General features: G+C 46.5%; 1 protein-coding gene across 2 annotated transcripts in view; it reads right to left on the reverse strand.

Moving 5' to 3' along the window:
* The window catches only part of ATP9B (ATPase phospholipid transporting 9B (putative)), a 150999-nt gene that overhangs the window by 21624 nt on the left and 110461 nt on the right, over positions 1 to 18914 (reverse strand). For both annotated transcript variants that reach the window (XM_061399483.1, XM_061399484.1), the window contains 3 exons: positions 12753 to 12895; positions 4683 to 4795; positions 739 to 984 (listed from right to left, as the gene is read on the reverse strand). In XM_061399483.1, coding sequence (XP_061255467.1) covers positions 739 to 984; positions 4683 to 4795; positions 12753 to 12895 — 502 coding nt within the window. The remainder of the gene's footprint in view (positions 1 to 738; positions 985 to 4682; positions 4796 to 12752; positions 12896 to 18914) is intronic.

Consider the following 18914-nt stretch of genomic DNA (forward strand, 5'->3'; position numbering starts at 1 on the left):
CTGGCAGTACCAGCAGAGGGACCGACTGGGGCGGTGGGCCTCAGCTCTGGTTCGACCTACTGGATCTCCAGGATGGAGAAGAGCTGGCCCCACCTGCGGAATCAACAGCATTTCTGGAACTGAGCTTCCCAGGTGGCGCTAGTGGTAAAGAACCCGGCTGCCAATGCAGGAGATGGAAGAGACACATGTTCGATCCCTGGGTGGGGAAGATGTCCCAGAGGAGGAAATGGCAACACACTCCAGTATTCTTGCCTGGGGATTCCCACGGACAGAGGAGCCTGGTGGGCTACACTCCATGGGCCACAAAGAGTTGGACACAACTGAGTGACTGAGCACGCACACACACACACACACACACACACATATTGTATCTAAATTCTAGAAAAATACCTAGAGATTTGACTTGCAAGCCTGGTGATTCCCTTGGAGAGAGAACACGGGAGGATGCAGCCTGCAGACCTCATAATCAGCAGGCAACTGGTCCCGCTCCCCGCCTCCCTGGACCCAACCCCAGGGCACTCTGGGATGAGAAGGCACCTGCCCACGAGGATGGAGTGAGGGCAGGGTTGGGCCAGGAGGGTGCTGGCCTGTGGCAAAAGCCCATTCTGAAAACCACGGACAAGCCCTCCTCACCCCATAAGAAGACAGAGCAAGCACTCCTGGCGGGGCCGGGAGGAGTCAGGGGAGGCGCTGTCTGCGCCTGCGGACATGCCTGGGACGCGGCCCTCAGCGACTGACCTCGTCAGGGCTGGAGGCCTGGTAGGTGCGGTTGTCATCACTGAAATCCTGGTCCGCCTCGGCGACCTCGGTCTCGCCAGCTGCGCCGCGGGCCTCATACACGGGCGTCACATTGTGACACAGGGCGACAGCCTTCACGGCCTCATGGACCCGGCTGCTCACGCTCCTCCTCACCTTGGGCGCTGACGACGGGGCTTTCCTCGGAGGAGTTGAAGCGGCGCTGCTTCCGCCAGCCTGACACTGCGTCTGTAAACACGGACGCCGCGGGGTTAGAGGCAAGCAGGCGCATGCTGGAGTTACCCACACGCACGCCTGTCACGGACGGCCAGGCTGGGCTGCAGAGTGGCGGCAGTGACGGTCGCCTACACGTGACCCACGGGGCAACGACTCACCTGGGGATCCAGGGGCCACAAGGTCCTTGGACATTTCCCGGTTGTCCAGTAACTAAAATATTTGCTACAGTACTCAAAATCTGACCATCTCCTTTTAGTAGATTCACTGCAGCCTGGCATGCATGTGCCCAGTCCTGAACAATTCCTGTTTATCCACCACTTGTAAGAGCAAAGTTAAGAACAGAAGACTCCCAAGTGCTTTCCTTTCTCCTTAAAAACTGTGTGCATAAAATGGTCTGAAGGTAAGAGCAGGAAAAAGCGTTTGGGATGGTTCCCTTAGTACTATGGACTCACTGGCTTTGCATCAGTCTCGGAAGTGTCTGGTTTGCAGACAAGGAGCGCTGCATATAGTAATTGCCTCCTGATGGCCCTGGACACACCCACCCCAACCCATTCACCTCCTCCTGGGTGGGGCTGTGGGAGGACCCCGACCCCAAGGCCCGTCACATGCTTCTCCACAGAACCCAAGGGTTCTGACGCCTCTGGAAAGCCTCTCCGCTTCTGGGTGGCTGTGCAGAGCAGCCGAGCCATGCCCATCCGCCCGTCAATCACAGAGCCAGCTAATGAGGTGGCCTCCTACTCAGCTGGTGCCCCTTCCTGCCTGCGCCCCCCTACACACATCTGCATCCTGACTGCACACCCACACAGCCGCCAAGCGGCCCTGCTCCTGCTGACCCAGGCTGAGGACCTCACTCCACTCAAGTCCACTCAGGATCCCAGGGTGGAAGCGCGATCAGGCTGCACCAGACTCGTGTTCCGTTACAGTGGACTTAGATTATTGTCATCTCATTAACACTAACAAGCAGAAGGGAACGAAGAAATCCGTTCACATAAAAAGCTGGATAACCAGCCAACGAACATAGCTTTCATTAAAAAAGGTTTGCAAGATTCTTCTTAGATGGGATACTATTTGCTGTGTCTATATGACATCTTTTCTGCTTTTAATTTTTTCTAGTAAAATAACTTATTTGGAGCTACTGAAATCATATTAATGGATAATACAGGTTTTTTTTTTTTTAAAGATGTTACCTGGCACTATTTAATCTAGACACAGATCACAAGGGAGATAGTAGTCCTCCATTAAAATTTTTTCATCTATTATAAATATTCTAGGTTCCAAAATACTCTGTATTAAAATGAACGACATCCAAATTAATAAAGTGCTTGACTTTAGGTGTTCATGCACAGATGAGTGCTTCTGGGGGTGTCTGATCATACATATCACACACACACACTTAGGTAAGGCCGTTTTCATTTGATAGCATCTCAAAAGTAAAGTACATGCCAGACGGGTGCACTTCACAGAAAAAAGAGATGGCTTTCACAAAACTGAATATAAGGCTGACAACATACTTCGTGTTTGGAAAAAGCAAGAGAGTTCCAGAAAAATATCTATTTCTGCTTTATTGACTATGCCAAAGTCTTTGACTGTGTGGATCACAATAAACTGTGGAAAATTCTGTAAGAGATGGGAATACCAGACCACCTGACCTGCCTCTTGAGAAACCTATATGCAGGTCAGGAAGCAACAGTTAGAACTGACATGGAACAACAGACCGGTTCCAAATAGGAAAAGGAGTACGTCAAGGCTGTATATTGTCACCCTGCTTATTTAACTTCTACGCAGAGTATGTCATGAGAAACGCTGGGCTGGAAGAAGCACAAGCTGGAATCAAGATTGCCGGGAGAAATACCAATAACCTCAGATATGCAGATGACACCACCCTTATGGCAGAAAGTGAAGAGGAACTAAAAAGCCTCTTGATGAAAGTGAAAGTGAAGAGTGAAAAAGTTGGCTTAAAGCTCAACATTCAGAAAACGAAGATCATGGCATCTGGTCCCATCAGTTCCTGGGAAATAGATGGGGAAACAGTGTAAACAGTGTCAGATTTTATCTTTGGGAGCTCCAAAATCACTGCAGATGGTGACTGCAGCCATGAAAATAAAAGACGCTTACTTCTTGGAAGGAAAGTTATGACCAACCTAGATAGTATATGGAAAAGCAGAGACATTACTTTGCCAACAAAGGTCCGTCTAGTCAAGGCTATGGTTTTTCCAGTGGTCATGTATGGATGTGAGAGTTGGACTGTGAAGAAAGCTGAGCGCAGAAGAACTGATGCTTTTGAACAGTGGTGTTGGAGAAGACTCTTGAGAGTCCCTTGGACTGCAAGGAGATCCAATCAGTCCATCCTAAAGGAGATCAGTCCTGGGTGTTCGTTGGAAGGACTGATCCTGAAGCTGAGATTCCAATACTTTGGCTACCTCATGCAAAGAGTTGACTCGTTGGAAAAGACCCTGATGCTGGGAGGGATTGGGGGCAGAAGGACAAGGAGATGACAGAGGATGAGATGGCTGGATGGCATCACCGACTTGATGGACATGAGTTTGAATGAACTCCGGGAGTTGGTGATGGACAGGGAGGCCTGGTGTGCTGTAATTCATGGGGTTGCAGAGTCAGACACGACTGAGTGACTGAACTGAACTGACTGAAGGAAGAACTGCAGAGGGCAAGGAGAGTTCAGTCCAGTCTGTGAAAAAGCAAGTAGGGACACAGTGGCCTCCGCAGGTGTGAGCAGCAGCGTGGCTGCAGAGCCTGGCAGCAGTAAGACCCGCGAGCACAGCCACCATGCGCAGGATGTGAGCTGGGAGGTGGAGAGCCTGAGGGCAGGGAGACCCGCGAGCACGGCCACCACGCGCAGCTCGTGAGCCAGGAGGTAGACAGCCTGGGGGCGAGCAAGGCCACCGTGTGTGGGACGTGAGCCGGGAGGCGGCTGTGTCGGCCCTGCTCTGTGGCCCCCACCTGTGATGGGGACCCATGGCCCTGACACCCCTAAGGCCAGGAGCCTGAAAAACGGGAGGACTGTGGCCCTGATGCCCTGTGGAGAGCAAATACTGTACCCACTGGGCTGTGCCCTCCCACAGAAAAAACTGTTCCTCCTCCTATGACCTCAGAGGGTCTGTAAGTCTGCTCTGAAAACGATTAAGAAACCTATCCTTGTCCATTAGAGATCCAGACTGCATATTTACAGAAGAACTAACGTGGTACTCTCTCCAAAGCAATGTGCTAAAGGACAGTGGTTAAGATGAAACAGGTTAGCTGTGCACTGATGATCGTTGACAGTAAAAGGCAGAAACATCAGGTTGCCTACTTCTGTTTACTGAGAGGGTTAAGATATACCTTTAAAAATACGAAGAGGGCTTACTGATTATGAAGAAAAACAGAAGGATTATTAAGAAACATATTTATTGCCACATTCCACTTAATATTCTTAAAAATACTGTGTTTACCAAGTAATTTTACAAATAGTTCACTAAGGAAATTTAATACAAATAAGTGATTTAAGGTGGTTAAGGTTATGCTTATACAACAGAGAAACTGTTAACATTAGTTCCAAGACTGTTTTCTGGTTTATAAGTGAGTGATGCGCACAGCCACGCCGAGGCGTCGCCGGGGAAGGAGCCGCGTTGCAGCTCAGCCTGTGCCAGGCCCCGTGGCCACAGCAGCACTGGGCACACTGGCAGGGAGATGCCTGCTGGGCTGGGCCCGCTCACCTGTGTGTAGGCGTTCACGAGGTGGTTCTGGATCTCATCCATCGTGTCCGTCCCGTAAGACACGGTGCCCAGGTGCAGCCGCTTAAACACCATCTCGTTCTGGGTGAGGGTTCCTAGGACAGAAGCAGCAGAACACCATCAACACAGGGAGCTTGCTGGCGGGTCACGGCTGCGCCCCAACACGTCACACCCAGGGCTGGCTGCGCCCTGCACCCCAAGCACGCGCTCTGCCACACAAAGCATCCCTGAGTGTCGTCCACACCATCCTCATTTACTTCCATTTCACTATGAGGACTGGAGCACTCTTCCTGCGGTGTCAGGCTCCCTTTCAGCAATTTCCAATAATGGGTTGGGGGTGGGGGGTCTGGTTCTGCAGAAAAGTCTGGGCTCTGTCTCCCGGTTCAGATCTGCTGTTGGTCCAAGGCAGATTTGCCCCTTCAGAGAGAGACGGGTGGGAAACTGGAAAAGTGACCCTCAGTCGAGATTAGCACATCTATCCCCTTCACATGAATCTGTCATGAACCACGGAGTATTTTCCACTGAACAGAAACAACGCACTCGAGCCTGGACACCACGTGAGTCGCACAGAGAGGAGGAGAGGAGGCAGAGGCGCTTTCCTGGCTGCTCTCCAGCTCGTGGGCCACCCTGTGTGCCCTCCTCACCCACCCTGGGACCAACCACCAACCCGGGAAAGCCATTTTCAGGAGGGTCCATGGTTTGAGCCTCCAATCAAAAAGATACACAACAGGCGCAGTGAAGTACCAGCATGACAGAGGGGAGGCAGGGGGGAGGCCGCGTATTTCAGAACCTCGGTGAGCTCTCATTAAAAGGGGCCCAGGAGGTCCCAACGGTACTCATCTTATGACCCTGAAAGGAGACTTCAACTACTGCACGTGGATCACTTACTGTGACAACACACACACAGCACATGACATCAATATGAAGAAACACACACAAGCACGGGACCTCAATATGAAAATGCACACACAGCACGTGACATCAGAATGAAAACACACACACAAGCCAAGTGACCTCAACATGAAAACACACACATAAGCATGGGACCTCAATATGAAAACACACACACAGCACGTGACATTAATATGAAAACGCACACACAGCACATGATCTCACTCACACAAGCAAGGGACCTTGATATGAAAACACACACACAAGCACAGGACTTCAGTATGAAAATGCGCACACAAGCACATGACCTCAATGTGAAAACACACAAGCACAGGACTTCAACATGAAAACGCGCAACAGCACGTGACATCAATGTGAAAACACGCACACAAGCACAGGACCTTAACGTGAAAACACACACACAAGCACAGGACCCTAACGTGAAAACACGCACATAAGCACAGGACCTTAACGTGAAAACACACACACAAGCACAGGACCCTAACGTGAAAACATGCGCACAAGCTCGGGACTTTAATAAGAAAACACACACACAGCACGTGACATCAATGTGAAAACACGCGCACAAGCACAGGACCTTAACGTGAAAACATGCGCACAAGCACGGGACCTTAACATGAAAATACACACACAGTACGTGACATCAATGTGAAGACATACACACAAGCATGGGACCTCAATGTGAACACACACACACAAGCACGGGACCTCAACGTGAAAATGCACACACAGCACGTGACATCAACATGAAGACACACACACACAGCATGTGACCTCAATGTGAACACACACACACAAGCACGGGACCTCAATGTGAAACCAAACACACAAGCACAGGACCTTAACGTGAAAACACGCACACAAGCACAGGACCTTAACGTGAAAACACGCACACAAGCACAGGACCTTAACGTGAAAACACGCACATAAGCACAGGAGCTTAACGTGAAAAGACGCCCACAAGCACGGGACCTTTGCTTTTCCTGCTCCACAGAAGGAAAGCCACACGGGGTGAGGGGCGGGGGGCGGGTAACACCTGGCGAGCCCGTCCCCGGACTGCAGGCCGGCTTGGCATCTGGGGATCCCTGCACTTGTGTCGAAGCTCAGAGGAGGGGCGCCCTCGGGCACTGATGCAGTTGTAAGTGTGAACATGACGGAGAGCCATGTGATCACAGCACACGTCGGACCCTCCTCGTGGGTTCTCGCCCCCTGCCTCTGCCCCCGACGGGAGGTTTACTTAGAGACTGTTTTGACAAACACTCTCAAAAGAACGTGCGCCATGTACGTTCTACACACGTACATATATGCCGTGAGCAGGCCTGCTCGAGTGGTGGTGAGGGGCCACTCTCTGATGACGGGCGTGGCCTTCTCGTGGCAGCGGCCTCTGCTGCTGCAGAGCACCAGCTCTAGGGCTCACAGGCTCCCGCAGTCACAGCTCACAGGCTTGGCTGCCTGGAGGCACGAGGATCCTCCTGGACCAGGGATCAAACCAGCGTCCCCTGCACCGGCAGGCGAATTCTTAACCAGTGGGCCAGAGAAGTCCCCCATCCCTACTTTAAATGGAAGTAACAATGGCATGGAGAAGTCAAAGCAACGCTTGCAGTCAGGCTGTTAGTGAAACAGTGAGCAAGACAAGAACATGGACCCTCTGATGGCACATCGCCCGTCTGCCACCGCGTGGCGCTGCTGCAACCCAAGACTTGACTGACAGCCAGGTTCCTGTGCCAGTGTCTGTGGAGCCACTCAGGAACACGCCACCTCCTCCACGAGCGTGCCATGCTATGCACAAAAGAAAGAGCTCCTAAAGTAAACGCAGCCTGACAGGTGACTATGAGAGCAACAGGGAGTCCTCGGCCTCCGATGCAGGCCGGGTGCGGACTGGGTCATCTACCGGCTTCAGAGAGCGGCTGAGGGACAGGGCCACAAGGTGACAGGGACATGGTATAAGTGGCTGGATTAAAATAGTTACTCACGGACTCCCCTGGCTGCCCACTGCTTAGGAACCTGCCTGCCAAGGCGGAAGACACAGCTTGAATCCCTGGGGCAGGAAGGCTCCGCAGGCCATGGGGCAGCTAAACCCAAGAGCCCCAACTACTGAGTTCGTGTTCTAGTCTGGGAGCTGCAACTTCTGAAGCGCCTGTGCTCCAGAGCCCCACTCTGCAACAAGAATCCACTGCAACGAGAAGCCCCCAAACAGCAACAAGGACTCGCGGCAACCAAAAACAAAACAAAAAATAAACAGAACCAAAGCCAACCAACCAACCAGAAAACAGTGTTACATCTTATGGTGCAGGAATGGAAACAAAACTTCTAAAGTGGTAAGACTAATTTACAAACCATGCAAGCAGACATTCGACGTTATTTAATGGGGGTCACACATTCTACGTGCAACACACCAGGCCTTCCCGTGAGCCCGGCACCACTGGCACCAGCATGTGTGTGGAACCTCGCCTGACTAGCACCCCACTATCCCTCTCCCTCACACCCGGTCACCCGCGTCAGCGAACAACCGCACCAGCGAGGCTGCTCAGGCTGCTTCACTGAGGCCCCACTCGGGCTCACCAGGCAGAAGACACCGCTGTGGTCCTCTGGGGTCAGGCCACCAGCACACACTCCGTGCACGTGTGCACACTGCTGGGCACACCTGTGCTCTGGTGCCCTTGGAAACCAGGGAGATGGTGCTTCCACGCGCCGCTGCCGCCGTCCTACAAAGCTCCCTGCGAGTCGAGTCTCAGCAAGGCAGCATGCTGGGCAACGGATGCTGTGATTACAGTGCATCCGAGAACCTGTTGTTTCAGAGGGTGTTTCAGGAATGGCTTTGTTCTACGCGAAGACAAAAACTAACAAAGGAATTAATGTATTGCTTTAACAGGCTGCACCCAAGTCCAGTTTTAAAATTTATGAATCCTCGGCAGCATTGTTCTCAAACAATGGCATCTTGGGGGCGGCGGGGAGAGGGGATGTCCTCTCAGCAGGTTCGGGGCAAACGGCCTGTCCTCTGGTTTCAGCATCATTTGCGTGTTGATCACACCACGCCTAGTATTTCTGGTCAGTGTCAATACGCTCTGCGTCCTGGCAGCTAACAGATGTCTACCCTTGTCGAGTGAATTACTTTATGTTTCACGCACTGGTGGCCGCAGATGTGTCACTATGGCAACATCATTAATTTCAGATCTTACCGGAAACGTGCACTCCAATCAAACCTAATTATAGCACACGGCTTTCTTGTCCAGGAGGAGGAAACTGTAATGCAATTATTGGAATACTTCATTTTCTGTTCTGCTGCGGCAAATGAGAGATACCCTGATGGACGCTTCTTGTCAGAAAGCTTATTGATGAAGCACAAACCCAATTTACAACCGCACGAAGGCCTACCTCACAGCTCCACCAGCCCTGTGAGGCTCCTGACAGCAGCTCGCCCCCAACCCAGCCTCCGACAGGAGGGGCGCCCACACCCGGCTCATCCTGGGAGCCGTCCCGGGGCCTGAAAGGCAGAACAGACCCAGGAACTCAAGAACACCGCCGCAGAGCTACATCAGGAGCTGAAGGCTTCCGTTTAGAAGACGAGATGAAAAATATTTTCTCTATTTTATACAATTATTCTGTGTTTTTTTTTTTTTTTCCCTTAAATCTCAGGAACCAAGACCATTTATCCAAAACCTAAAGCAGCGCTGGTCTAGCCTTTTAAAAGTAGCAGAGTGAACTGTGGGAGAAATGAGGCTTTGTTTTTATGACTCTGGGCAAAAACCACTTATCCTTACCCTGACTGTAACTCCAACTCAATAAAGCAAAATGAAGGAGTTACAGAATGATAACCCCATTTTTGTTTAAAATGCAAAACAACAGTTAGTCTTTGGAGGACAAATAACATCACAAAACCTTGACTTAACGACATCACACCGGCAGACACAGAGACTGGAGCTGACCACGTGCTGTCAGGCATGAGCTTTGTCTGTACACTTCTGTGAAACAGTAGGTCAGTGCCCCCCAGGGCAATCACGTGCGATGGCCACACGAGGACTTCTGGTCCAGACAGCACCTGCTCCCCCAGGAAGAATGAGGTAAACTTGGCACTGGGGCTGGAGGCGACCGCAGAGGCCCTGAGAGGGGCAGGAGCTGCGGCTGGGGGTGGGGGGCCAGGCCTGAGGATGTGCCGAGCCCCCAGCCCTTCCCCGCCCCATACGCCAGGAGGGGCACGCCCTGCGGGGGTCGCTGCTGCATGGGCCCCTGCAAGGACCGCCACGGTACCGCTGTCCCGGAGCTGATGCTCTCTTCACACGCACCGCTGGCTCTTGTGGCCAGAATTTTGCTAGGAACACCTGGAACGTGCTGGTAAGGATAAGGACGCGTTAGAACTCTTGGACGCTGCTGGCAGGAATGTAAAATGGTGCAGGGCTGCCACGTCACCCAGTGCAGACGCTTCCCCAGGGAACAGCCGCTTCCGAGGCACAAACGCTGGGCTGACCAGGCCAAGACCCGCCTGACAAGGTAGCCTGCCACAGGGCGCTCCCACCAACTGTGACCAGACTTGGTGAGTCTTGTCTGTGCAGACATGTCAGACGTTTCATGAAGGTTGAATGACACCCTCCTGCATTAGGATATCCTACTCAGGAGAACAGGGCGGCCGTACATTTAATTAGGTCTCGGTAAGGTCTTTCAATGTTTAAACACACATATCCACATAGTTCTTACCCATTTTTTGCTAGAATTTATTTTTTAATTCCTTATACTTTTTGTTGCTATTCTAATTGGCATTTTTAGAACAATGGCACCCCACTCCAGTACTCTTGCCTGGAAAATCCCATGGACAGAGGAGCCTGGTAGGCTGCAGTCCATGGGGTCACTAAAAGTTGGACACGACTGAGCGACTTCACTTTCCCTTTTCACTTTCATGCATTGGAGAAGGAAATGGCAACCCACTCCAGTGTTCTTGCCTGGAGAATCCCAGGGACGGCGGAGCCTGGTGGGCTGCCGTCTATGGGGTTACACAGAGTCGGACACGACTGAAGTGACTTAGCAGTCCTCCTTTTTGCTGGTATAGAGAAATGCAGTTCAACGCTGATACCAAATGCTGATACCAAGTTTACAGTGTTAACTAACTAAGCTCTCTCACCACTCTAGAAGCTCTGGGGGGGCTCTTCGGGTTTTGAGGTACACAGTCATGAACTTGCCTTCTCTGGGAACAGCCTGCCTGTTGGCACCAGGATGCTCGTCTCCTGGGGGTGGCTGTGGTTCCCGACTATGTTCACCGACAGCCGTCGACCGGGGCGGTGCTCTCTGCTGACAGCAGCTGGGTGCCTCCCTGCCCACGCCTGCCGGCTGTGGACTGACCACCTCTCCAGGACTCGGCTGGTTCTGGAGACATCTCTGACACATCTGTAACATCTCGTAGGGGTCTGGGTTTGCCATGTGCCTGCTTCTCCATCCAACAAGTTCCAGCTGTTTTCCAGAAACAGCTCAATCTCTGGATCAGCAATGGGCCATTTGTGCATTTTCCAGTGTTGTTCGAGGCTAACTCTCTGAAGTTTTCTCCCATCAGCGCAGTGAGGATGGGAAGGCACTTCCTCCACCTATCTTCTTGACCCCAAGCTCCTCAGGTCGCTATTTCTGAGTTTTTTTGATTCACCGAGTATCACCTTCCCAGCAGATTCCTCGGCGTCCCACAGAGACAAGCCCTAATGAAAACCAAACACAATCCAACAACTATTTCTGACTGAGCTGCAGGAAACCTGTAATCCCTGTATGAAGGCTGGCTGCCACAGGACACTGAACCATCGCCTTCGGGACATGGGGTATCTCTCCACTGCCGTCAGTCTCCCACAGCTCTCTGCCAGCTCTGCTCACTGCCTTCACACGTGCCCGCAGGTTCCTCAAGTTTGCGCCCTCGTGTTTTACATGGACCTCAGCGATTCTAAACAGAATCATTCTTCAGTGTATTCCACATGTAAGGGAGCGACTTTTATTCCTGTTGCTATTTCAATCTGTAACCTGCCACTTTACTGATTCCTTATTTTCAGCCATCGGCTTCCTTGATTGATTGTTATATTTGTAAATACTTGTTTCTTCTTTTGCTTGTGGATCTTATTTCTAGTCCCGGGCTCACAGCAGTAGCTGGAGTAAATGTCAAAGCCTGGTACATGTTAGTCTTTCTTTTTCCTGACTACAGTGAGGATTTTTCTAATATTTTATTAAAAATAAGGTTGAATTGTAATTGAGATATATTTTATTTGTTGCTGTTTCGTTGCTAAATTGTGTCTGACTCTTTTGTGATCCCATGGACTGTAGCCCACCAGGCTCCTCTGTCCAAGGGATTTTCCAGGCAAGAATACTGGAGTGGGTTGCCATTTCCTCCTCCAGGGGATCTTCCAGATCCAGGGATTGAACCCGTGTCTCCTGCAATGGCAGGGGGATTCTTTACCACTGCCAATGGTATGGTATAATATGGGAAACCCATATTTTCTTTACCATTTATAGATTTTACTTCTAGTTGGCTAAGAATTACAAAGGAATTTACACCATGAATCAGTCAGTCAAGAAGGGATTTTAACCCTTAGATATGGCTCTTGTTATAGTTCTGGATTCAATTTGTCATTTATTTAGTATGTTATGGACTGACAAGAATTCTTTGATGAAAAAATTAAAAAATGAAATAAAGACAAAGCAAATTTGGAGCAGGGGACCCTATGGGGAAGAACCATTGTAGAGAGGCTCTTTGGAGAACGTTACTGTTAAAACAAACATCAAATTCACAGATCTTATTAATCCTCATTTTCTTCTACCAGTTTGTAACTACCATTCTATAATAAACAAGCCCTGTTAGCTCTTAAGAAGCTACCAGAAAGGTGTAACACAGGCAGTTAAATAGAACAAAATCACAAGTGTAAGGATGTGGAAGTTCAAAACACAGAAATAAGTTTTTAAAAGTCTAAGAATCTCACATCTCGCTAATTCTGATGATCCTGTTATGTCAGAATCGGGAGACTGGCTGGAGGCCAGTTTCGCAGTCAGTCTGGGGATCGCTGTGAACTCAGCACTCTCACACATGTGCATACACACCCATACACACGCGTGGGCACAGGCAGGCCAGGGTCCCCCCACCCCCGCCCAGATGCCTCCAGGTGCGCGTGGGCAGAGCGGCACCTGTCTTGTCGGTCAGCAGGTACACCAGGCGCCCCAGCTCCTCCGGGATGGTGCTGGTCCGGACCACGGTTCCGGGAATGTGCTCGTCTCTCATGATCATCCACCCGTAGGCAGCCTTGCCCATGTCCAGGTTCACACGCAAACTGCCAGAGAAAACCCACTGCAGTCGTTAGTGACTCAACACCTCATGTCCAGCATACTTTCGATAAAAATTCATTTACAGAGACATGCATTCTCTGTAATGTGAGGTGGAAGAGATAGATCACAGTGGATTTCAGACTTTAAGAAAAATGAATTTGTTGACACCTAAGTCAGCAGGCCCCTTTTCAGCCAGTTGCTCATCCTTCGCCCATCAGCCTGGTTTGCGATGCAGCTGGAAGGACCTGGGAGAGGTGGACAGCAGCGTGGGTCCGGGCTCAAAGGGGCCAGCGACACACGGGAGGAAATCACCCCGAATCACTGAGCATCAGTATCTGAGAGGGGTCTTGACATCCATCCCCGTGATTCACAAGAACAAAGGAGAAGCTCCCCGCCGCAGAGGAGGCCGTGAAGGGGAGCAGGTTCAGGAGGAGGCTGGGCGAAGGCCCTCCGAGCACCAGCCCCTGAGCATCACGTTCATAAAAACAGAGCAGAGCCACTGTGTATGAAGGAAAAACACCTTCAACTAAGACGATAACACCATATAGGGAGGAAGCAGAGCTTATGTTCACTCTGATTCACACTGGACATCTTGATCAAATGTCAGTCCATTAAAATTTTTCATTTTTAATGCCAAAAGTTTCTAGAAGCTCAAACTTCAAACACCAAGTTGACAGAGTAATTATCATTACTTACTTTAAGTTACTTTTTAGTTAGATATTTAACTTACTTTTTAGTTATGTTCTAATTTTATGGAACTTCAAAACACAGGCCTCTGTTCAACTGGTATTGGATTGGCCAAAAAGTTTCTTCTGTTTTTTCCGTAAGATGACTCTAGTAGCACTTAGTTATCTTTAACTTCATTGACACAATTTTGTTAAGATTGTATTGTGACAGTTGTCATAGCATGCATTAAAAAAAAATGAATAAAATTGCTGAATTTTTGTATAGCCATTTTAATACTGAAGATGGAAAAAAAGCAACATTTTTGGCATATTATGCTTTATTAGTTCAAGAGAAGAAAAAACACAACTGAAACACAAACAAGTTTTGTGCAGTTTATGGAGAAATTGCTGTGACTGATCAAATATATCACAAGTGGTTTGTGAAGCTTCATGCTGGAGATTTCTCGCTGGACGATGCTCCGCAGTTGGGTAGACCGGCTGACATTGATAGCAATCAAATCGAGACATGAACTGAGAATAATCAATGTTATACCACATGGGACACAGCCAACATACTCAAAATCAAGTTTTCAAATCAAGTGTTGAAAACCATGTGTACCAGCTTGGTATGTTAATCATTTTGATATTTGGGTTTCACACATGTGAAGTGAAAAAAACCTTCTTGATGGTATTTCCACATGTAATTCTTTACTGAAACATAATGAAATGTTCTGTTTTTAAAACGAATTGTGACAGGAAACGAAAAGTGGATACTATACAAGAATGTGGAATGGAAGAGATCATGGGGCAAGGGAAATGAACCACCACCAACCACACCAAAGGCTGGTCTTCATCCAAAGGTGATGTTGTGTAAATGGTGGGATTGGAAGGGAGTCCTCTATTACGAACTCATTCTGGAAAACCAAACCATTAATTCCAACAAGTACTGCTCCCAATCAGACCAAGTGAAAGCAGTGCTTGACGACAAGCCTGGGGAATTAGCAGAAAATACATTGGCTTCCATCAGGATAACGCAGGACCTCAAGCTTTTTTGCTGACCAGGCAAAAACTGTTACAGCTTGGCTGGGAAGTTCCGATCCATTCGCTGTATTCACCAGACATCGCACCTGCAGATTTCCATTGATTTCAGTCTTTACAAAATTCTCCTAATGGAAAAAATTTCCATTTCATGGAGGACTAAAAAATGCACCTGGAACAGTTCTTTGCTCAAAAAGACAAAATGTTTTGGAATGATGGAATTATGAAGTGACTGAAAAATGGCAGAAGGTAGTGGAACAAAATGGAGAATATGTTGTTCAATAAATTATTGGTGAAAATGAAAAACATGTCTTTTACTTAAAAACTGAAGGAACTTTTTGCCAACCCAATACTTTATAGTTACACTTTTTCTGAACAAAAAATTTTTATTAAGCCTTCTATTTTGAGTATTATAATAATAGCTACCATATACATATTTAAGCTCATTATATTACTAATTTAGCAACTGTGAAATTTTCTAGAGACCTACTCCAAATAAGTGGGAAAACGGCTGCAGTTCTAGATGGTCAGTTGAATCAGAGGCAGTTATGACCTTTACTGCTAAATAATGTTGTTTCTGTTCAGTCACTAAGTCCTGTCTGACTCTTTGCAACACATGGACTGTAACCAGGCTCCTCTGTCCATGAGATTTCCCAGGCAAGAACACTGGAGTGGGTTGTCACGCCCTCCTCCAGTTACACACATTAGAAAAATGAAATAAACTATTTTCACGAGCTAGCGTGTTCAAGAGTGTCACCGAGAGGAACATGTATGAACCTGCTTTATGCTATGGTGAGAAAATACGAGGTTAATTTTAGAACACAGAGGTCATCTTAACAGTGCCACTTTCTTTCCCCATGTTTCTTCCCCATGGCCACAGAAGTGTCTGAGGGGGTAGCCTGGACCCTGCACAAGTGAGGTGCGCAGCGTGGACTGTGGCATACCACCCCCAACCCCCCCCACTCCCCCCGCCCCCCGCTGACACAGCCTGCTGCATTTAAACTTAATTTGTTACAATTAAACCTGCACATTTATCAGGACCAGGTAAGCCAGCTGCAGGGCACACCAGGCTCCTCAGGGAGTGAAGCTACCTGAGATAATTCACACATACTTCTCCAAAGAGAGGCTTATTTTTAGATCCTAATCTGAGCAAAAGAAAATAAAAGTCATTTAAATGACAAGCTTTATCTAAAGTAATCAAAACTTTTTCCTGTAAATAGTCATTTAAAGGAAAAAAGCTCAGATACAATTTTATCTGATTTCTCCCTCCCCCAAATGTTTTATTCTATGATTCTTTAAAATTTTCATGACACACCACAGATGGCAAGCGATGGTTCAACAATGTTTTCACCAGGTGATTTGCCCATGGCTCTCAGGACCAACCTGGACCAATGCACCCACATGTGTGATGGGGTCAGGCTCACGTTTCTTGAGTAAGTCTGTAACCATGAATCTTGAACTTGGATGAAACTGTTTCAAGACAGGTAGTAAGTACAAGTACACAGTTTAGAAGTAAGGGTATTTGTCTTGGAAAAACGTATTTCCATCTCTTATCTCAAATGATTCCTATAGTTAGCTTTACAAATATATATATAGTTAGCTTTTCAAATATAGTCAGCTTTTCTGCAAAGAAACAAACAAAATCGAAATAAACCAAAAACAACAAACACCACATAGCACACAAACATATTATACCACGAACAAGAGCCAGAGGAAAAATACAAGAGAAAAAAACTGCGGAAGGTGTGAGATATACACGTGGGGCAGGCGTGGACTGTAGCCTGGACACACAGGGAAAATGAGAAAAATATTTGCATGAAATAGGCAAAAATAAAAATGGAATAGTCAAGTCCATAAATAAATCAAATTTTAGAACTAAAATAATACCAATAACTGAAATTTAGAAATTAGTTTAATGCCTGATTAGATATAGCCAAAGATGAAATCAGTGACTTGGAAGACAGGTCATTAGGAATATTATTTATTAACAGAATAAAGCAAGAAACAAAAAAAGGTGGAAAGTACAAAAGTAAAACAGGAGAAACAAAGGGTACGGGTGAATCTCTGCCCACCCAGAACAGGACAACGGCAGTATATTTAGGGACAAACTGAGAATGTTCTTGGATGAGTGGAAGAAACCTATCTACAGATTCAGGAACAGACATCTATCTAGACACACTGTGTCAGAGAGCAGGACACCACCAACAAAGAGCACACCTGAAAGACGCTGGGAGGGTGCCGGGGGTAAGACCGAAATGAAAAGCAGCAAACAGCAGCCGCAGAAGCCAGAAGAGAGCTAGACAGACGTGACAACGCAGAAACCTATCCACAGGTGAAACTGTTTTTCAAGAGGAGAAATCTGGAGTTCCCAACAAAGAACCTCTCTAAACAAAAACTGAAGAATTAATTTCTGACAGAAGGAAAATTATTCTACACGGAAGGTCTGAAAGGTAAGAAGAATAAAACATTGATAAACCAAAATTAAGAGGGAATGTGTAAAACAGTAATCTCATACAGTTTAAGAATAACTACAATTAGGATAAATTACAAAAATGGATTAGGTCAGAAGGGGCAAATAGAGTCAAACATTTGTAAGATGACGTGCAAAGGAAACTAATACCTTTAGACTCTGAGAAATTAGGAATGTTTTAAATTTCAAGGATACATACTAAAAAGAACAGAAACTCTTATAAAACCTACAAACTACTAGAGAAAAGGTGGAATTGAAAAAAAAATGGTAAGAAAGGAGAAAAAATACAGAATAGAACTATACATTAAAAGCACAATATAAAATAATAGATTTAAACTAAAAATACAACAGTATTACAATAATTGTGTATGCACTAAATAGTCAAAAACTATGAGTAGATTAAAATTAAACTTTATGCTATTTACAAGAGACACATATAAATAATAATTACACAGAAAAGTTGAAAGTACAAAGATGGAAAAAGACATGCCAAGCAAATTAAAGCCAGCTGGCATCACTATATTAACATAAAGCAAAGTAGAATTTAATGCAAAAAGCCTTAGCAGAGATAAAGAAAGTCACTTTCTATTGAGAAAATACATAGTTCAGCAGAAATATGTAATGATTTAAACTTGGATACCATCAACAGTAAAGTCACAAAATATATAATACCAAAAATAGAATTCAAAGGAAAAATAGATGAATTCACAATACTGATGGGTGATTTTGGCACCATCCTTAGTAACCGCTGGAAAAGGTTGAGAAAACAAGCAAAAGGTACAGAGAAACTTATGAACAAGATGAACAATCCTGACCTAACAGACTGTGAAGCACTGAGACCAACAATTCAGACTTCATCTTCTTTTCGAGTACACAGTGAATGTCCACAAAAACCAACTAAATATTGGACCCTATAACTAGTCTCAAAATATTTCATAGATGTGCAATAACAAATGGCATGTTTTCTGACAACAATGCAATTAAGCCAACTATGAACAGAGACATGTTTAGAAAAGTCAAATATGCTCATAAACTAAGAAATAACTTTGTAATAACCACGGGTCAAAGAAGAAATCACAGTGAAGATTAAACAATCTGTAGTTGACAATCACAAAAATACTACACATGAAATCTTCTAGGATGCTGCCAAAGTAGTACTTATATAGAAATGTATAGCCTCAACTGCATATATTCAAAAAGGTAAAAATATGAAAACCAGTGAGTTAATCATCTATCTGAAGAAGAAGAATACAAACCAAAGAAGGTAGGAGGAAAGAAATAAAGTAAGTTAACATTATTAAAATAGGAAAATATTACATAGCCTTAGGGAATCAATAAAGTCAAGAGTAGGTTTTCCTAAAGACTACTAAAGATGACAAAACCACTGGAAGACTAATCAAGAAAAAAAAAAGAGAAGGGGCAGAAATAAGTATCAAGAATAAAGACGATCAATACCACAGATCACACTTATAAGAAGAGATTATAGGAAAACATTATCAACAAACTTTAATAAAAATTTTTGAATATTTAGGTACAGGTGATGTATTTCTTGAAAACCATACTTTCCAAAACTGACTCAAGAAGTTAAAAACTTGAAATAAAGTTTTATGACTAAAGTTAACTACTTAAACTTTAAGTATTTAAGAAATATAAATAAACCAGTAGAGAAATCAAACAACCTTCCACAACAAAAAGTTCAGGCTGACGCGGGCTCCTTGATGTGTAAATGTCCAAGGAATAAATAATTACAATTTTAAACAAAAAATTTTGGAGAAGACTCATTGATGTATTTTAAGAGAACAGCATAACCTTGACACTAAACACCAAAAGACGATGTGAGAGGGAGGCATA

This window comes from Bos javanicus, chromosome 24, assembly GCF_032452875.1.
Source record: "Bos javanicus breed banteng chromosome 24, ARS-OSU_banteng_1.0, whole genome shotgun sequence".
NCBI classification, from domain to species: domain Eukaryota; kingdom Metazoa; phylum Chordata; class Mammalia; order Artiodactyla; family Bovidae; genus Bos; species Bos javanicus.